The sequence below is a fragment of the Mercenaria mercenaria genome, chromosome 2 (genome assembly GCF_021730395.1).
Source record: "Mercenaria mercenaria strain notata chromosome 2, MADL_Memer_1, whole genome shotgun sequence".
Taxonomy (NCBI): Eukaryota; Metazoa; Mollusca; class Bivalvia; order Venerida; family Veneridae; genus Mercenaria; species Mercenaria mercenaria.
The window spans coordinates 55,683,037-55,703,247 of record NC_069362.1 but is presented as its reverse complement, the minus strand read 5'-3'; the positions used below and the strand labels follow the sequence as shown (position 1 = coordinate 55,703,247).

At 36.3% G+C, this 20,211-nt stretch overlaps 1 protein-coding gene across 4 annotated transcripts in view; it reads right to left on the bottom strand.

Annotated features, from left to right (window-relative positions):
• The window catches only part of LOC123563994 (protein N-terminal asparagine amidohydrolase-like), a 175,187-nt gene that overhangs the window by 87,944 nt on the left and 67,032 nt on the right, over nucleotides 1–20,211 (bottom strand). For all 4 annotated transcript variants that reach the window (XM_053536648.1, XM_045357232.2, XM_053536649.1 and 1 more), the window contains one exon: nucleotides 14,613–14,715. In XM_053536648.1, the coding sequence (XP_053392623.1) occupies nucleotides 14,613–14,715 (103 nt within the window). The remainder of the gene's footprint in view (nucleotides 1–14,612; nucleotides 14,716–20,211) is intronic.

Here is a 20,211-nt window from a genome sequence, read left to right as displayed (position 1 = left end):
TTTTTTAGAAAATGTTGACGGACACACGTCACACGACGGATGACTGACGATGGATGATGGACACTGAGTGGTCACAAAAGCTCACCTAAGTATAACAGCTTAGTTACCTTGACCTTGTTTTTTTTTTGGGGGGGGGGGGGGGAGGGGTTTAACGCAGTTTTTCAACTGTATTTCAGTTATGTAATGGCGGGCAGTTACCCTAACCAGTGTTCCTGGATTCTGTACCAGTACAAACCTGTTCTCCACAAGTAACTGCCAACTTCCCCACATGAATTATCAGAGGTGGAGGACGAATGATTTCAGACACAATGTCTTTTATCAAATTGTCATGGAGAACATACGCCCAGCCCGAGGATCAAACTCGCGACCCCGCGATCCGTAACCAACGCTCTCCCTACTGAGCTAAGCGGGTGGGCTCGACCTTGACCTTGGGTATAATGGGCCCAGTCACTGCAAATACTTTGTTTGTATGCTGGACAATGTTTATTTAAAGTTACAGTAAGATATAAGCAATAGAAACAAAGATATGACAGAAAAACAAAGATTGCCGAAAAACTTTAACCTTAAAACTAACCTAAGTATAACACCTTGGTGGCCTTGACCTTGGGTATAATGGGCTCAGCCCCTACTCATACATTGTTTGTATACTGGACAATGTTTATGTGATGTTACAGTAAGATATAAGCAATAGTAACAAAGATATGACAGAAAAACAAAGGCTGCTGAAAAACTTTTAACCAAGAAGGGTCACGCCGACGCCAAGGCGAGTAGAATAGCCTCCCTATTCTCCGAATAGTGGAGCTAAAAATAAGGTAAGTTCTAGTTACTCTGGATTATATCACATCAAAAATATCTCTCAAAATTATTCTCAAGTACCTACATACAACTCTGTTTTACTGGCTAAAATAATTATGATTTCTAAAATAAGTCTAGATAAACAACTTGTCAAGATTTTTCACCTGAATGCGCATAGCTGCCATAAGATAACTCACAGAGTTCTTATGGTGTCACCGCCAACAGTCGTAAGTTGAATAATAATATTATCATTAATCAAGCGATTTCATATTGGCCTAGTTATTTGTCCTCGGGCAGTCGTATGGCCTCGGGCCAATACGACAACCCTTGAACAAATAACAAGGCCGATATGAAATTGCTTGATTGATAACATTAAAATATCAACCAACAATACCTACAATGAGCTAATATAAACCAACAATACCTACAATGAGCTAATATAAATATAAACCAACAATACCTACAATGAGCTAATATAAACCAACAATACCTACAATGATCTAATATACACCAACAATACCTACAATGATCTAATATAAACCAACAATACCTACAATGAGCTAATACACACCAACAATACCTACAATGACCTAATATAAACCAACAATACCTACACTGATCTAATATACACCAACAATACCTACAATGATCTAATATACACCAACAATACCTACAATGATCTAATATAAACCAACAATACCTACACTGATCTAATATACACCAACAATACCTACAATGATCTAATATACACCAACAATACCTACAATGACCTAATATAAACCAACAATACCAACAATGACCTAATATACACCAACAATACCTACAATGATCTAATATACACCAACAATACCTACAATGATCTAATATACACCAACAATACCTACAATGAGCTAATATAAACCAACAATACCTACAATGAGATAATATACACCAACAATACCTACACTGATCTAATATACACCAATAATACCTACAATGAGCTAATATAAACCAACAATACCTACAATGATCTAATATACAATAATCTAATATACACCAACAATACCTACTATGATCTAATATACACCAACAATATCTACAATGAGCTAATATAAACCAACACTACCTACAATGAGCTAATATAAACCAACAATACCTACAATGATCTAATATACACCAACAATACCTACAATGATCTAATATACACCAACAATACCTACTATGATCTAATATACACCAACAATACCTACAATGAGCTAATATAAACCAACAATACCTACAATGAGCTAATATAAACCAACAATACCTACAATGATCTAATATACAATGATCTAATATACACCAACAATACCTACACTGATCTAATATACACCAACAATACCTACAATGAGCTAATATACAATGATCTAATATACACCAACAATACCTACAATGAGCTAATATACACCAACAATACCTACAATGAGCTAATATAAACCAACAATACCTACACTGATCTAATATACACCAACAATACCTACACTGATCTAATATACACCAACAATACCTACAATGAGCTAATATACAATGATCTAATATACACCAACAATACCTACAATGAGCTAATATACACCAACAATACCTACAATGAGCTAATATAAACCAACAATACCTACAATGATCTAATATACACCAACAATACCTACAATGATCTAATATACACCAACAATACCTACAATGAGCTAATATAAACCAACAATACCTACACTGATCTAATATACACCAACAATACCTACAATGATCTAATATACACCAACAATACCTACAATGATCTAATATACACCAACAATACCTACAATGATTTAATATAAAGCAACAATACCTACAATGATCTAATATACACCAACAATACCTACAATGATTTAATATAAAGCAACAATACCTACACTGATCTAATATAAACCAACAATACCCATACATGCCATATTTTCAGACAATCTACAAGGGCCTAGTTATTTGTCCTCGGGCAGTCGTATGGCCTCGGGCCAATACGACAACCCTTGAACAAATAACAAGGCCGATATGAAATTGCTTGATTGATAACATTAAAATATCAACCAACAATACCTACAATGAGCTAATATAAACCAACAATACCTACAATGAGCTAATATACACCAACAATACCTACACTGACCTAATATAAACCAACAATACCTACAATGATCTAATATAAACCAACAATACCTACAATGAGCTAATATACACCAACAGTACCTACAATGATCTAATATACAATGATCTAATATACATCAACAATACCTACAATGATCTAATATAAACCAACAATACCTACAATGAGCTAATACACACCAACAATACCTACAATGATCTAATATACACCAACAATACCTACAATGACCTAATATAAACCAACAATACCTACACTGATCTAATATACACCAACAATACCTATAATGATCTAATATACACCAACAATACCTACAATGATCTAATATAAACCAACAATACCTACACTGATCTAATATACACCAACAATACCTACAATGATCTAATATACACCAACAATACCTACAATGACCTTATATAAACCACCAATACCAACAATGATCTAATATACACCAACAATACCTACAATGATCTAATATACACCAACAATACCTACAATGATCTAATATACACCAACAATACCTACAATGAGCTAATATAAACCAACAATACCTACAATGAGCTAATATACACCAACAATACCTACACTGATCTAATATACACCAATAATACCTACAATGAGCTAATATAAACCAACAATACCTACAATGATCTAATATACAATAATCTAATATACACCAAGAATACCTACTATGATCTAATATACACCAACAATATCTACAATGAGCTAATATAAACCAACACTACCTACAATGAGCTAATATAAACCAACAATACCTACAATGATCTAATATACACCAACAATACCTACATTGATCTAATATACACCAACAATACCTACTATGATCTAATATACACCAACAATACCTACAATGAGCTAATATAAACCAACAATACCTACAATGAGCTAATATAAACCAACAATACCTACAATGATCTAATATACAATGATCTAATATACACCAACAATACCTACACTGATCTAATATACACCAAAAATACCTACAATGAGCTAATATACAATGATCTAATATACACCAACAATACCTACAATGAGCTAATATACACCAACAATACCTACAATGAGCTAATATAAACCAACAATACCTACACTGATCTAATATACACCAACAATACCTACACTGATCTAATATACACCAACAATACCTACAATGAGCTAATATACAATGATCTAATATACACCAACAATACCTACAATGAGCTAATATACACCAACAATACCTACAATGAGCTAATATAAACCAACAATACCTACAATGATCTAATATACACCAACAATACCTACAATGATCTAATATACACCAACAATACCTACAATGAGCTAATATAAACCAACAATACCTACACTGATCTAATATACACCAACAATACCTACAATGATCTAATATACACCAACAATACCTACAATGATCTAATATACACCAACAATACCTACAATGATTTAATATAAACCAACAATACCTACACTGATCTAATATACACCAACAATACCTACAATGATTTAATATAAAGCAACAATACCTACACTGATCTAATATAAACCAACAATACCCATACATGCCGTATTTTCAGACAATCTACAAGGGAGATTTGCCTCAACAGGGCTTTTTTAAAGGGAGATTTGGGTAAAAATAAGGGAGACTTTTATTCGCTCATTTTTTAAGCGCTAAATAGCCGTTTTCATGAAAAAAATCATCAAGTTTTCTATATTGCATTGATGAATGGAGCCAACAGTTGTGTACAGAATGCATGATTATTACTTATAGCACTTAACTTAATCCAAGAAAATTCAGAATTCCATGAAAGATTGAACCAGGAAATTTGTTTTTTACTTAATGTGTTGATGCTTCTGCATCTGGAAAGAGTGATCTTTTTTACATATTTAAGCATACAATACTCAAAAGATTGCAGAGATATCATGTCAAAACAGTCTTTTAAGGGCAGTCATTTCTTTTCAGAAATGAAGTTGTTAAAACAAAAATGGGTCGTTCTCTTGCTGGATTGTCCATATTTAGATTTAAGCTACATGTATTTAAACTGGGAATTCTTCTCCCGTTAATTATTGCAACATGACAATATCACAAAGGAATGGCAGTCAATTCTTCGGGCAGTATGAATTGCAATTTATTTCATAAAATTCACTTATACGAATTCATGTCTTTCCAAAATTCTATGTAGTCTGACATTAACTTGCCAATTTTTGTTAATTGGTGGTTGATTATTTTTTTGCATGTTGTGCAAGTATTTAAATTGAGAAGCATAAACTCGGTGTTAGCACTAACCTGTCTCATCCTGATGGCTAGATAAATATTGAGGTCAGCGAAAACGAAAGTACACTTTGGCAGGTGGCGGTAAAATGACGTATACTTTTAGACTGGTTTACATATTTTTTTGAAAACTACGGATCAGTGTCTTTGGTGTTATTGAATCAGTCTAAAATCTCGCATGCACATGTTTACAATTGCCTCGGGTAAAATTAAATGGTCAATTGTTTGCAGATGGTGACAGTATGTGGTAAGATAATTAATGCCTAGGGCGTGTATCTTTTGATAAACAAGCTAGGGATTATAAACAACTGTCAATATTATGTTTGAAGAGTATTTCCAGGCTACTCAATATTAAATTTCAAGCATTTTCTGAAGGTCTACATGGGTCAGAGATAATATTTTTTGACAGAGGACTTTTTTCTGACTTTGTTTTTTTACGGGAGATTTTCATGTCCTGGCGGGAGACTGGGAGATACACTGAAAATACGGGAGAAAATGTCTCCCGGCGGGAGATATGGCATGTATGACAATACCTACAATGAGCTAATATACACCAACAATACCTACAATGATTTAATATAAACCAACAATACCTACACTGATCTAATATACACCAACAATACCTACAATGATCTAATATAAACCAACAATACCTACAATGATCTAATATACACCAACAATACCTACAATGATTTAATATAAACAAAAAATATAAACCAACAATACCTACAATGATTTAATATACACCTACAATACCTACAATGATCTAATATAAACCAACAATACCTACACTGATCTAATATACACCAACAATACCTACACTGATCTAATATACACCAACAATACCTACACTGATCTAATATACACCAACAATACCTACAATGACCTAATATAAACCAACAATACCTACAATGATTTAATATACACCAACAATACCTACAATGATTTAATATACACCAACAATACCTACAAGAGCGCCGCCAAGCTGGACAATATACGTCCGAAGGCTTACATCATAGGATGGGAGCAAAATTTTATGAACTTGACTGTTGTAGCCCCAAAGGACTGGAACAACAAAAGGAAATCTTCAAAAAAAAATCTAAGTCCACAAAAAAAAAAAAATTCAAAGTCTACAAAAAAAAAGCCTTATCAGGTACAGGTATGTAAAAATAAACCTAAAAATTGAAGGTACCATCCATGTTGTACCACAGAAAAGTGGTCTCGGTTTTTCCCTACGGCCAATAATAAAAAAGTTTCAAAATAAGCTATTTATAGTAACATAAATTGGAAGTAATTAAAAAAAAAATATTGTAAGTACAAAAAAGAGATCTGCCAAAATAAAACAAGAGCACTGCAATGCAGAGCAATATACACAAAGCAAAGTCATATATGACTTTTGACCCTTAAGTGTGACCTTGACCATGAAGCGAGTCATCCGGAGCAGCGCTCTGCACATCGTTACAATGTAGTGAACATTTCTGCCAAGTTTCTTTGAAATCCTTCCAGCAGTTCAAGAGTTACAGAGTGGACACGAAACAAACTGATATGACTTTTGACCCCTAAGTGTGACCTTGATCTTGAAGCAAGTCATCCGAAAAATGCGCTCTGCAAGTCATCTTAGTGTGGTGAACATTTGTGTCAAGTTTCTTTGAAATCCTTGAAGGGGTTCAAGAGTTACAGAGCGGACACGAAACAAACTGATATGACCTTTGACTCTAAGACTTAGTGTGACCTTGACCTTGAAGCCAGACATCCTAAACATGCGCTCTGCACATTGTCTCGGTGTGGTGAACATTTGTGTCAAGTTTCCTTGAAATCCTTCAAGGGTTTCAAGAGTTACAGAGCGGACACGAAATTGCTAATGGACAGACGGACGGACAGACGGACGTTCCTACATATGGATACTTATGTGGCTACTCTTTTGTTCTCTCTATTGTTCTTTTAGCCACGTAAGAGAAAAATAGCCACATAAAAGCCTTACGGAATGAATGACATCAAAGAAAAAGTACAGTTACCTATTGTTCCTACAGTCACCTAAGTATGCAAATGTGAGCTCGGACAGCTGGACACCAGCGTCATAACATAATACGTCCCTTCGGGCGTATAACAATGATTTAATACACACCAACAATACCTACAATGATCTTATACCAACATCACATACAATGACCTAATATACACCAACAATACCTACCATGTTCTTATATACACACCAGCAGTACCTGCAATGATCTAATATACACCAATAATACCTACAATGACCTAATATATACCAACATCCAATATCTAAAATACACCAACAATACCACCAATGATCTTACATACACCAACAATAGCTACAATGACCTAATACATAACAACATTACCTACTATGATCCAATATACACCAACAATACCTATAATGATCTAATACACACCAACAATACCTACAATGATCTAACACACACCAACAATACCTATAATGATCTAATACACACCAACAATACCTACAATGATCTAATACACACCAACAATACCTACAATGATCTAATACACACCAACAATACCGAGAATGATCTAATACACACCAGCAACACCTACAATGATCTAATACACACCAGCAATACCTATAATGATCTAATACACACCAACAATACCTATAATGATCTAATACACACCAGCAATACCTACAATGATCTTACACACACCAACAATATCTATAATGATCTAATACACACCAGCAATACCTACAATGATCTTACACACACCAACAATACCTACAATGATCTAATACACACCAGCAATACCTACAATGATCTAATACACACCAACAATACCTACAATGATCTAATACACACCAACAATACCTACAATGATCTAATACACACCAACAATACCTACAATGATCTAATACACACCAACAATACCTACAATGATCTAATACACACCAACAATACCTACAATGATCTAATACACACCAACAATACCTATAATGATCTAATACACACCAACAATACCTATAATGATCTAATACACACCAACAATACCTATAATGATCTAATACACACCAGCAATACCTACAATGATCTTACACACACCACCAATACCTACAATGATCTAACACACACCAACAATACCTACAATGATCTAATACACACCAGCAATACCTACAATGATCTAATACACACCAACAATACCTATAATGATCTAACACACACCAACAATACCTTTAATGATCTAATACACACCAACAATACCTATAATGATCTAATACACACCAACAATACATATAATGATCTAATACACACCAACAATACCTATAATGATCTAATACACACCAGCAATACCTACAATGATCTTACACACACCAACAATACCTACAATGATCTAATACACACCAACAATACCTACAATGATCTAATACACACCAACAATACCTAGAATGATCTTATACACACCAGCAATACCTACAATGATCTAATACACACCAACAATACCTACAATGATCTAAAACACACCAACAATACACTGGGAACCCGTTATAACGCTGTCGTTGGGGTCCAAGGTCCGAGACCCGCGGATCTAGCGGGGTTAAATTTATAACGCGGGTTGGTCGTATATACGGTATATGCAATACCCCACCCACCGGTAATGTATTAGACGCATTTTGAACGCTGTTTTATGTTACATAAGAAATTAAGAATGTATAACGGGACATTTATTTACCTTAAATGCTACTAAAAAATACATTAAAAGAATTATAACGCTGTGTCAGCTTCTCATTTCGTCGTGATTCTAAAAGAAAGTTGGAATTCTGTAACCCGGAAGTAAACATATAACGCTGTGTGAGGAGTGCGCGTTCGTGAAAATTACATATGCAATGCAGTTGCAATGGGGTTTTATATAACTAAAACAGGCGGACAGACTTTAAAAATTTAATTGTGAAAAAATGAAAAACAAAATCGATGAATAAGATAGAAAATTGTTAATTCACCGTCGTTTGCAGCAGTCTAGTCGTCATTCCTGTGGTCTCTGATGAAGAAATCTGTCAGTCTTCGCTGCACCGCCTTCTCTCTTGCATCGGCTCTGGCATCGTGCATGAGATTTCTGACTTGCATGACTTTGGATACTGTGCCACGCTCTGATGTTTCAATCCAGCGCATCACAGTATCCAAGGACCGCAACACTTCAGAAATTGCTGGAGGGGGTTCATACACGATGGACTCGTCCTCCTCATCTTCTTCCTCGGTGATGGCTGGTTCGTTCCTTGCACTCTCAATGATCTCCTCATCTGTCAGTCGCTGATACGTTGGTCCATCGTCGTCCACTGAGATCCAATTCTGCAAGGTTTCGTCGTCGAGGTCCTGTCCAAAAACCTGCCTGGCACTCTGCAGATCCTCCTCGCAAAACATAGCGTTGTCCATGGCCCTGCGCTCCGAAATCCTTAAATCCTCCTCACTGAACCCGTCGAAATCCTCGCTATCCGAGCTGTCCTCTCCATCCTTCTCAAATGCTGGACCTAATCCCTTCCTCCAACACCCCATGATCGTCTTTTTAGTGACATCACTCCAGGATGTTCCCAAGAGATGAATTGCCTCCTTCAAATTCAACTGACGCAGGTAATCAGACACAGACATTTTGCTGTTAACCATAATGCCTGATAGATTACGCCGGTAGTTGCGCTTAAGGGTGACAATTATCCCCTGGTCTAGAGGCTGTAGCTTGGATGTTGTATTCTTTGGTAAGAATACAGCCTTGATCTTCTTGTCCAGAGAAGTCAATGACTCGACTCCTGGGTGGGCAGGACAGTGGTCCATAAGAAGAATGGCCTTCGCTTCCTTTTTATTAAGGCGCAGGTGTTTCCTGACCAAAGGCACAAACTCCTCATGAAACCAGTCCTCGAAAATCACAGAAGTCATCCATGCATTTTTTGAGTGCGTGTATAACGCAGGAAGACTTTTCATATTGACATGATGAAAGCATCTCGGCTTCCCAAACTTGCCAATAACTAGGGGAGCAAGTTTATGCGTCCCTGCCATGTTACAGCATAACAAGACAGTGATGCGATCTTTCACTTGCTTAAACCCTAAAGTCTTCTGCTGGTCTGACTTACAAGCCAGAGTTTTGTCAGGAGCATCTTGAAATACAGAGCTGTCTCATCACAGTTGTATATCTGCTCCGCACTCAAATCATGCTCCTGGACTATCTTCCGTAATTCCGCCGGATACGCTCCTGCTGCAGCTTCGTCCGCTGAACGTTGTTCCCCTCTGATGGTGACCTGTGAGATAGCGTGACGGTTTTTTAAACCGTGACAACCATCCGTTTGAGGCCTCAAAATCAACCTCGGAGCCACGCAGTTCCTGATGGATTTTTTTAGCCTGTGCCTGGATAACAGGACCAGAGATAGGCATACCCTCAGATCGAGCTTGATTAAACCATGTAAACATGGCGCTCTCAAGCTGTTGATCTTGAGCAGTCCTAGCTCTTTTCCTGACCTGACCGCTATCCTCCAAAGAGCTGCTGGCACCACGAAGTTTGGCCTCATCCTTGAGCCACCCCCGTATCGTCGAGTCCGACACTCCAATTTCCCTGCTTACTTTTGCCTGTGTTTCGCCGTTCCTGATCCTATCCACTACGTGTAGCTTCTCCGAAATTGTGTAAGCCTTCCTCTTCTTTGACGCAACGGGTGAAGCCATGGTGCACTTAGTACAAACGTATAAAAACTACGTAAAAATGATAATGTAAAAAAAAAAAGAGTGAAAAAAAAGCGATAAATAAAATGAATAAATGAGATAGAAAATGTTATATAACGCTGATACAATAAAGATAACACAAATGAGATGATAAAATAAACTAGATCTACGATAATATACGATATGAAAAATGTGAGAACAATCTCAATATGGCTTTCAGTGCGTCGAATCTTCGTTAGTTCCGATGAACTGAATGTGATCATTACCAAAAACGGCTGCGTTTTATTACAAGTCTGGGCCTGTTGTTTGATTTTTTATTCACTCAAATGTTCATGTCATCCGCTTAATTGGTGCAAACTTAAACAGTTTGATAGCTGACTGACCGATGTTACACGCTTGTTAATGCAAACAATTTAATTTTGACACGGTACTGATTGCCTAATTGTCACAGGTCTACATGTATTGAAACTTTAACAAAGGCGATACGCAAACAAGTAAGCTAGCAGACGATTATTGATTTTTGTGACACTTGTCATGGAAAGGTGTTAAAGTACACAGGTAGTTGTAGTTTTAACGCTGGTTATGATCAAATTAAGTAACATCCGCGGATTTTTTTTTTTTTTTTTAACCCTCTAAAATTTGGGAGCCAAGGCCATACAGCGTTATACCGAGGACCGCGGTATATCGAGTAGCGTTATAACGGGTTTCGAGTGTACCTATAATGATCTAATACACACCAGCAATACCTACAATGATCTAATACACACCAACAGTACCTACACTGATCTAATACACACCAACAATACCTACAATGATCTAATACACACCAGCAATACCTACAATGATCTAATACACACCAACAATACCTACAATGATCTAATACACACCAACAATACCTATAATGATCTAATACACACCAGCAATAGCTACAATGACCTAATACATAACAACATTACCTACTATGATCCAATATACACCAACAATACCTATAATGATCTAATACACACCAGCAATACCTACAATGATCTTATACACACCAACAATACCTACAATGATCTAATACACACCAACAATACCTACTATGATCCAATATACACCAACAATACCTACAATGATCTAATACACACCAACAATACCTATAATGATCTAATACACACCACGCGGGCTTAGCGCAAAACGGTTGTAACTTATATGAAATAAAGAAGGAGTTACAACCGTTTTGCGCTAAGCCCGCGACCAGCAATAGCTACAATGACCTAATACATAACAACATTACCTACTATGATCCAATATACACCAACAATACCTATAATGATCTAATACACACCAGCAATACCTACAATGATCTTATACACAGCAGCAATACCTACAATGATCTTATACACACCAACAATACCTATAATGATCTAATACACACCAACAATACCTATAATGATCTAACCCACACCAACAATACCTATAATGATCTAATCGACGTTTTTTTTCTAATCGACGGTTTTTTTCTAAAGTTCCGGAGTTAATCAGGTGTTTGTAGGTTATGTCTTTATTTCCGCAGGGTGTCTATGTGTGGTTTTGGTGCGTTTCGATTCCTCTCTGCTTGGTTTCATTCATTTGAAGACAGGGTCATGGGTGCTTACATCCGGTAATGACGCACACTGTGTATAACTGAGAATGGGAGCATACGGACATGTTTATATTTTTAGGTATATGGAAGTTTATTGCAACGTACGGTTATTTCCGGCAGCTGTTCACTGTTGGATTCTGATTAGATGGTACATGTATGCTTTAGTTCTTAATATATTAACAAAAATTTTTAGATTAGTTACTGACTTTTGACGTTTGTCTGAATTTTTGGGGGCCTGCTACGTTTTATGTGTAGTTGTTACAGGTGGTGGCATAGCATTTTTGATTGGATGGTTTTTAGGCCGGGGTCTGAGCTAATGGATGATCTAGAGGGTTTGGTCGGTGAGATTGTTTTAATATTAGAGATTCTGTTCGGGATTCGGTCGAAAATTTGATACGAGCTCAAAATTCGAAATTTAATTTACATGGTTCTATGGCGGTGCCCTGGAGGTTTCACTCTGTGTGTTAAGGTAAGTATTCTCCCAGTGTCACAGTTTGGTGAGGGTTATTGTTGTTGTCTGGGGGTTAGAATATGGCTTGGTATGACTTCGGATTTCGGGTGTGGTACCGCCGCCTGAGTTGTTTAATTGTGGGTCCAATAGGACGGACAGTTGTTTGGTGAAATTTTGAGCAAAATTACGAGGTAATTTTCCTCGACTATATATACCGACTTTCAAAGATATAACGTCATATGCGGAACGTGAATCAATCTTAGTTGATTACACAGACTAATAATACCTATTCAAATTTTAATCAAATTTGTCATTAGGCATGGACTGGGTCAGGGACATAACAAGAATGCTTCTTAGTAGTAAGGTGCACCATTCTTATAATCACATGGATATAAGGATGGATAGATTGCTTGTAGACTCAGAAGATGTTTTTTGGATGGCAAACATCAGCCGTTTTGATCTGAAACAAATGCAAGTAACAAATAACACATATAAAATATTTTTGGGAACAGAAGGCTGATTAGACGATCATCACAATTACTACAAATACTTTTGTCTTATCATCTACGATATTCAAAGTGACTGCACGGTTAGACTGACAGCCACCTTCAATAAGGATCTGGCTAGGTTCTTACACAAAATGAATAATGATTTAAGACAAATGGTTTACAAAAATCTCCATAATCACTTTTTCATGGAACATATTAACTTTGAAGAAGACATGTGAACAGTTTTGCTTGGGATTTTCTTCGGATTCGGGCCGGATAGGCAAGGAGCGTTGCGCGCACGTAAAGGCCTTAACTTGCCATTAATTCTTCGCAAGGGAATTTACCTGGTATTGTTTCCGGGGAGTTCATCGGGCTACTGTTGGTGCATGTCGGGATGTGTTGATGCGTGTCTTTCGGAATTAACCAAACTGTTTTTATACAGTTGGACACGGCTGGTTGTGTTTGCATTGTCATGTGGAATATTTGAATGGCACTTTTCTGCGTGCCAGTTCATTCATTTCATTTTTACAACTTGATGTTGCACGACTCATAGGTACAGTGGTGAAGAGCACATACTTTATGTGTCAAGCCGCCCTATACATAAACATTTAATGACCTAATACATAACAACATTACCTACTATGATCCAATATACACCAACAATACCTATAATGATCTAATACACACCAGCAATACCTACAATGATCTTATACACACCAGCAATACCTACAATGATCTTATACACACCAACAATACCTACAATGATCTAATACACACCAACAATACCTACAATGATCTAATACACACCAGCAATACCTACAATGATCTAATACACACCAACAATACCTACAATGATCTAATATACACCAGCAATACCTACAATGATCTAATACACACCAGCAATACCTACAATGATCTTATACACACCAACAGTACCTATAATGATCTGATATATACCATCTATAAGTAAAACACCTACACTGATCTAATATTTCCCAACATTAAATGACATAATATATACCTACAATCCACTTGCAGAAAATTGCTTATACAGAGAAACTGATAAATTTCCAATGTCCTGTCCAGTTTGCTACATCCAAGTTTTACTGTATATCTATACCCAAATATTTTGTTAGATATAGTTACCATCTTCTGGTGAAATTACTGCCATTTCCCTTTGACCAACATATAGCAACCCATGGGGAGGAACCTCCTTTGTAGGCTTTGTACTTAGCTGCACAGCACCCTCCTGTAATAAAAATAAAGAACAAGTGTAGTCAATACACGAGAGGACAGATGTGGGCGGTGACTGGCAAATTCTGAGTATGGGCATGAACAGTTAACTTTAAAGAATTTTATTTATGTGCTACTTAATAATCATGTGAGGTTTGGAGATTCTAGTTAAAATACGTTTGCTTAATAAGAATTTTCAACTTTTTTAAACCAAATAAAACGGAAAAACTGCTTTTAGAGAGACAAGGGAGATAGTACAAAATATGAGCAAAGCTATTGTGCTAATTAATAATTTTGTGAGATTAAGTTATACTACCTCAAATGGTTTTAAATTATAAGCATTTTCAATTTTGTTTTTAACAAATTAGGGGAAAAAATTCTGCTTTTACTGGGTCAAGAGTGATAATAGTAAATGTGAACGAAGCTCATGTGCTAATTAATAATTATGTGAGGTTTGATGATTCTAGTTATAATTCTTCTTAAATTATAAGCATTTTCAACATTTTACCAAATTAAGGGAAAAAAACTCTCCTTTCACTGGGGCAAGGGGATAATACAATATGTGAGTAAAGAACATGTAATAATTTATAATTTAGTGAGGTCTGGTGATTCTAGCTCAGAACTTTTTTAATTGTAAGGAATAAGGTCAGTAATTCAGTCGAAAATATCCTTCCCTTGTGTGGTCGAAAGATGTCCAAAGTAAACAAATCCTAACCTTCCCATTTATTGTGCAAATTCTTGTAAAACGAGTGCTTTAATCACACTTTTTCACTGCTAAAATATATTAATGAAATGAGACAGTTTTCATGTTTACACACCACAATGGCATTTTTTGCAGATCGCAACCGATAGTAGGGGTTTACTGTGTGGACAAGTGCAAATATGCACCATTTTTAGGGTAGCAGACCACAACTGACTGGCATTTCACTACTATTACTATTTCCTTTCATTTTTTCATTAATTTATGATAGAACTTTCATGAAAAATAAGTGTAGGAAAAAAGAGCCATCACAGGAGACAAGGCTCTCGACTCTTTCGATGCTGGATGCTGAAACTGGGCACATCTCAGGAAGCTGGAGCTGTCACTGGACTGTTTAATGACTCCAATGTGGATGAAGATATTGGACAATAACTTAAGTCTGTGTCAAATGTATTTAGTAGTAACAGAGATGGAGATAAAGTGTATCGAACTATTAAATAAGTATACAAGAGACCTAAATGGGCCTTAGTCACATACCCTGACTTGCTTCTTACTAGGTTTGGTGAAAATCCTTTTTGCTGTTCATTAAAACAAAAGTTATCTTAAGTTTTTTTTCTATCATTTGCTGTCAAGCACTAAAAACCCATAACCATTAGAAGAAATCATTTAAAAGTATTTCTATTTTAACTCTAGTGGCCCCTAAAATGGCCCAAGTGCCCCCATTTGAACAAATTTGGCATAAGACCTTATAATGATGTTACAGACCAAGTTTCATGAAGATCCACCAAGTGGTTCATGAGACGAAAGTACTTAAAAGGTATTTCTATTTTAAGCTCAAGTGGCCCCCATTTGAACAAACATGGTGAAGGGTCTTATAATGATGCTCCAGACAAAACTTCAAGAAGATCCATCAATCAGTACATTCTAACTTTATCAGCCCCTAAAAGGGGCCAAGCACCCTCCAACTGAACAAATTTTGGAGAGTAGCTCATAATAATGCTACAGACCAAGTTTAATGATCCATCAAGTGGTTCAAAAGAAAAAATCGTTAAAAAAACCTATTTTTATTTTTAAACTTAGCAGCCCCTACAAGGAGGCAACTGCCCCACATTTGAACAAATTTGAGAACGTACTTCACAATGATGCTACAAACTATGTTTGGTAAAGATCCATCCAGCAGTTTATGAGAAGAAGACTTTTAAACATATTTTTAATTCTAGCTCTAGTGGCCCCTAAAAGGGGCCAAGTATCCCTTTTTGTATAAAATTGGGAGAAAACCTTACAATAATACTACAAACCAAGTTTGATGAAGATCCATTAAGCGGTACACGCGAAGAAGTCTTTTAAAGGTATTTCTATTTTTAACTATAGTGGCCTCCAAAAAAAGCTAAGTGCCCCCATATGAACAAATTTAGGAGAGGACTGTATAATGATGCTACAAACCAAGTTTGATGAAGATCCGTCTAGTGGTTCATGAGAAGTTGTCGTTCAAAGATATTTCTAATATAAGCTCTAGCAGCCCTTAAACAGGCCAAGTGCCCCCATTTGAACAAAATTGGGAGAGGACCTTATAATGATGCTACAGACCAAGTTTGCTAGAGATCCATCAAGCAGTTCATGATAATAAGTCTTTTAGATATATTTCTATTTTTAGCTCTAGTGGCCCTTAAAAGGGGTGTACTCCACCCCCACATTTGAACACAACTGTGTGAGGACTTTTTAATGATGCTACAGACCAAGTTTAATGAAGATCCATCAAGCTGTTCATGAGAAGAAGTTCTTCAACAGTTTTTCTATTTTTAGCTCTGGCGGCCCCTAAAATGGGCTAAAGTGAACCATTTGAAGAAATCTGATAGAGGTCCATGCCAGGATGCTGCTTACCAAGTTTGGTGTAATTCTGTCCAGTACTTTCAAAGGAGAAGATATTTAAGAAAAATGTTGATACAGGACATAGAATGATGAACGAATGACGATAGACGACATACGCCGTAGTTTCCGCCTATACTAATAGCTCACCCTGAACAAAGTTCAGGTGAGCTAAAAAGTGAAATTATCTATGAAAAATGTTTTGCAAAAGTAATGCATCATGTATCATATCATGTTGCTTATAATGCTGAACAATTATCTTACGTTTAAATCAAATCTGTTTAGTAATAATTGAGATAAGCAAAAATGCATCACAACCTGAACCTGTAATTCTAGTAAAAAGGGGGCATAACTCATGGCATTTTGGTGCCAACACTATGAACGTTGTGTCATATGATGCGGTTGACTATGTGTAACAACTGTTTTAAGTTTGAATCAAATCCACTGCGTAACAACCAAGATATGGTGAAAAAAAAATCAAAATTGAACTGAAGTTCTAAGTAACAAGAGGGTCATGTTGACCCTGGATCGCTCACCTGAGTAATATGAACTACATCTTTCAAATGTCGAACTGATGATTTTTAGAACTTTTTGGAAGATTTTCCAACGTACAATCAAGTAACCCCTGGGTCGGGGCCAATTTTTTCCCGGGGTTCATGATTTGAACAAAGTTTGTAGAAGTCTACTAGGCAATGCTACATATCAAATATCTAAGATCTAGGCCTTCTGGTTTATTTTTAGCAAATTTATGAAGATTTCCCTATGTACAATCAAGTAACCCTGGGGCTGGGTCAATTTGACCCTGGGGGGGTCAAGATTGAACAAATTTTGTAGAGGTCCACTAGGCAATGCTACATGTGAAATATCTAAGCTCTAGGCCTTCTGATTTATTTTTAGAAATTTTTGAAGATTTTTCTATGTACAATCAAGTAATCAAATGGGGCAGGGTCAATTTGACCCCCGTGTTATAGTTTATATTATGTGAATATATGTTTAAATGTATATGTTTTGTTATGTATCGTTTCAGTTGCTGGAGCCTTCATTAAAGTGTAATCAATAAAGAATAATGTGTTAGCAAAGTTCGACCATTTTACATGGTAGCAGAGCGAGGTTTATAGGACTTAAGAGAGTGTCAATAGTGGCATGAATAGCATGTGAACTTTCTCAGTGTGTGACTTACCAATTTAAAACTGTATCAGTGTGTGTAGTGTAAGAACAGAAATAGCGTACATCATGGCGTCATCCTTGAACTATAAAGTTCCACCTGCATTTACAGCGCAAAAATCCTACAGCAGGTGGATTAAAGTTGAGATTAAAGTTTGGCAGGATTTAACCGATCTAGAGAAGAAGAAAATGGGCTTGGCAATAGCGTTGTCACTTCCAGAAGGACAAAACTCAGTTAGAGATAAAGTGTTCAGTGAAATAACAGTTGATGTGTTGAATGCAGATGATGGTGTTACCAAGCTGATAGAGTTTTTGGACAAAATATTCAAAAAAGATGAACTTAGTGAAGCTTATGAAGCTTATGTTGAATTTGACAGATTCAGAAGTGTCTTCAATGGAAGACTATGTTACAGAATTTGAGAAACTGTATAACAAGACAGAAAAGTTTAAAATGAACTTGCCTCAATCTGTATTGGCTTTCAAATTATTAGAATGTTCAGAGCTGGAAATGAAAGATAGACAATTAATACTGACTGGTGTAAACTGTATAATATAAGTCCACATAAAACTCTTTACCAGGCAGAGATAGGTCATATTACACCTAAAATTTGGATGTAACGTGCATATTTTACCACAGAAAATGTGGTCTCAATTTTTCCTAAGAGTCAGTAATAAAAAAGTTACAATATAAGCTATTTATAGTAACAACAAAAGGAAGTAATTTTAAAAATAAAAACAAGGTTGCCTCATGGTGTTGAACATATGTGCCACGTTATATCAAAATCCCCTTATGCATGAAGAAGACATGCTCCAGAAAATGTCATTCTTGTATCTGACATTGGCTTCTAAGTGTGACCTTGACCTTAGACCTGGTTCTTGCACACGACACTCCGTCTCATAAAGGTGAACATTCATGCCAAAGTTACATCAAAATCTCACCAAGCATGAAGAAGAAATTCTCCAGACAAGCTTCAATTTGACCTTTGACCTCCAACTTTGACCTTGACCTTTGAGATAGGAACATGGTGTTTGCACATGACACTCCTTCTCATTGAGGTAAACATTCATGCCAAACATAAACAAATTTGGTCCATGCATGTCAAAGTTATGGTCCGGACAAACTTCAATTTGACCTTTGACCTCCAACTGTAACCTTGACCTTTGAGATAGGAACATGTGGTTTGCGCATGACACGCCTTCTCATTGAGGTAAACATTCATGAATAATATAAACAAGCTTGGTCCAAGCATGTCAAAGTTACGGTCTGGACAAAATTAGACGCACATATACCGACCCGCCAAAAGTGATGACTATATCGAGCTCACCGTAAGCGGACTCGACAAAAAAAAGAAAGAAGGTCAGTAGGTCAAAGTCACAGTCGAGTGACCCCTTATCACCCTGGATTATCAGCTAATTATTATTAAACAGTCTAGGAAATATGATCTGATAATTTTTAAGTACTTTTTCCTATATAACTCATATATCAAATGACCCCTGGGGCAGGGCCTCTTACCTAATTGGCGTAATTCGAACAATCTTGTTAGAGATCAACAAGGCAATGATACATACAAAATATCAAAGGCCTAGGCCTTGCAGCTTCAGGCAAGAAGGTTTTTAAAGTTTTTGCCTATATAGGTCTATGTAAAACTAGGGAACTCAAGGGCAGGGCCTCTTTTCACCCAAGGGTAATAATTTGAACAATCTTGGTGGAGGACCAGAATGCAATGCTACATACCAAATATCAAAGGCCTAGGACTTGTGATTTAGACAGCTTTTTCCTAT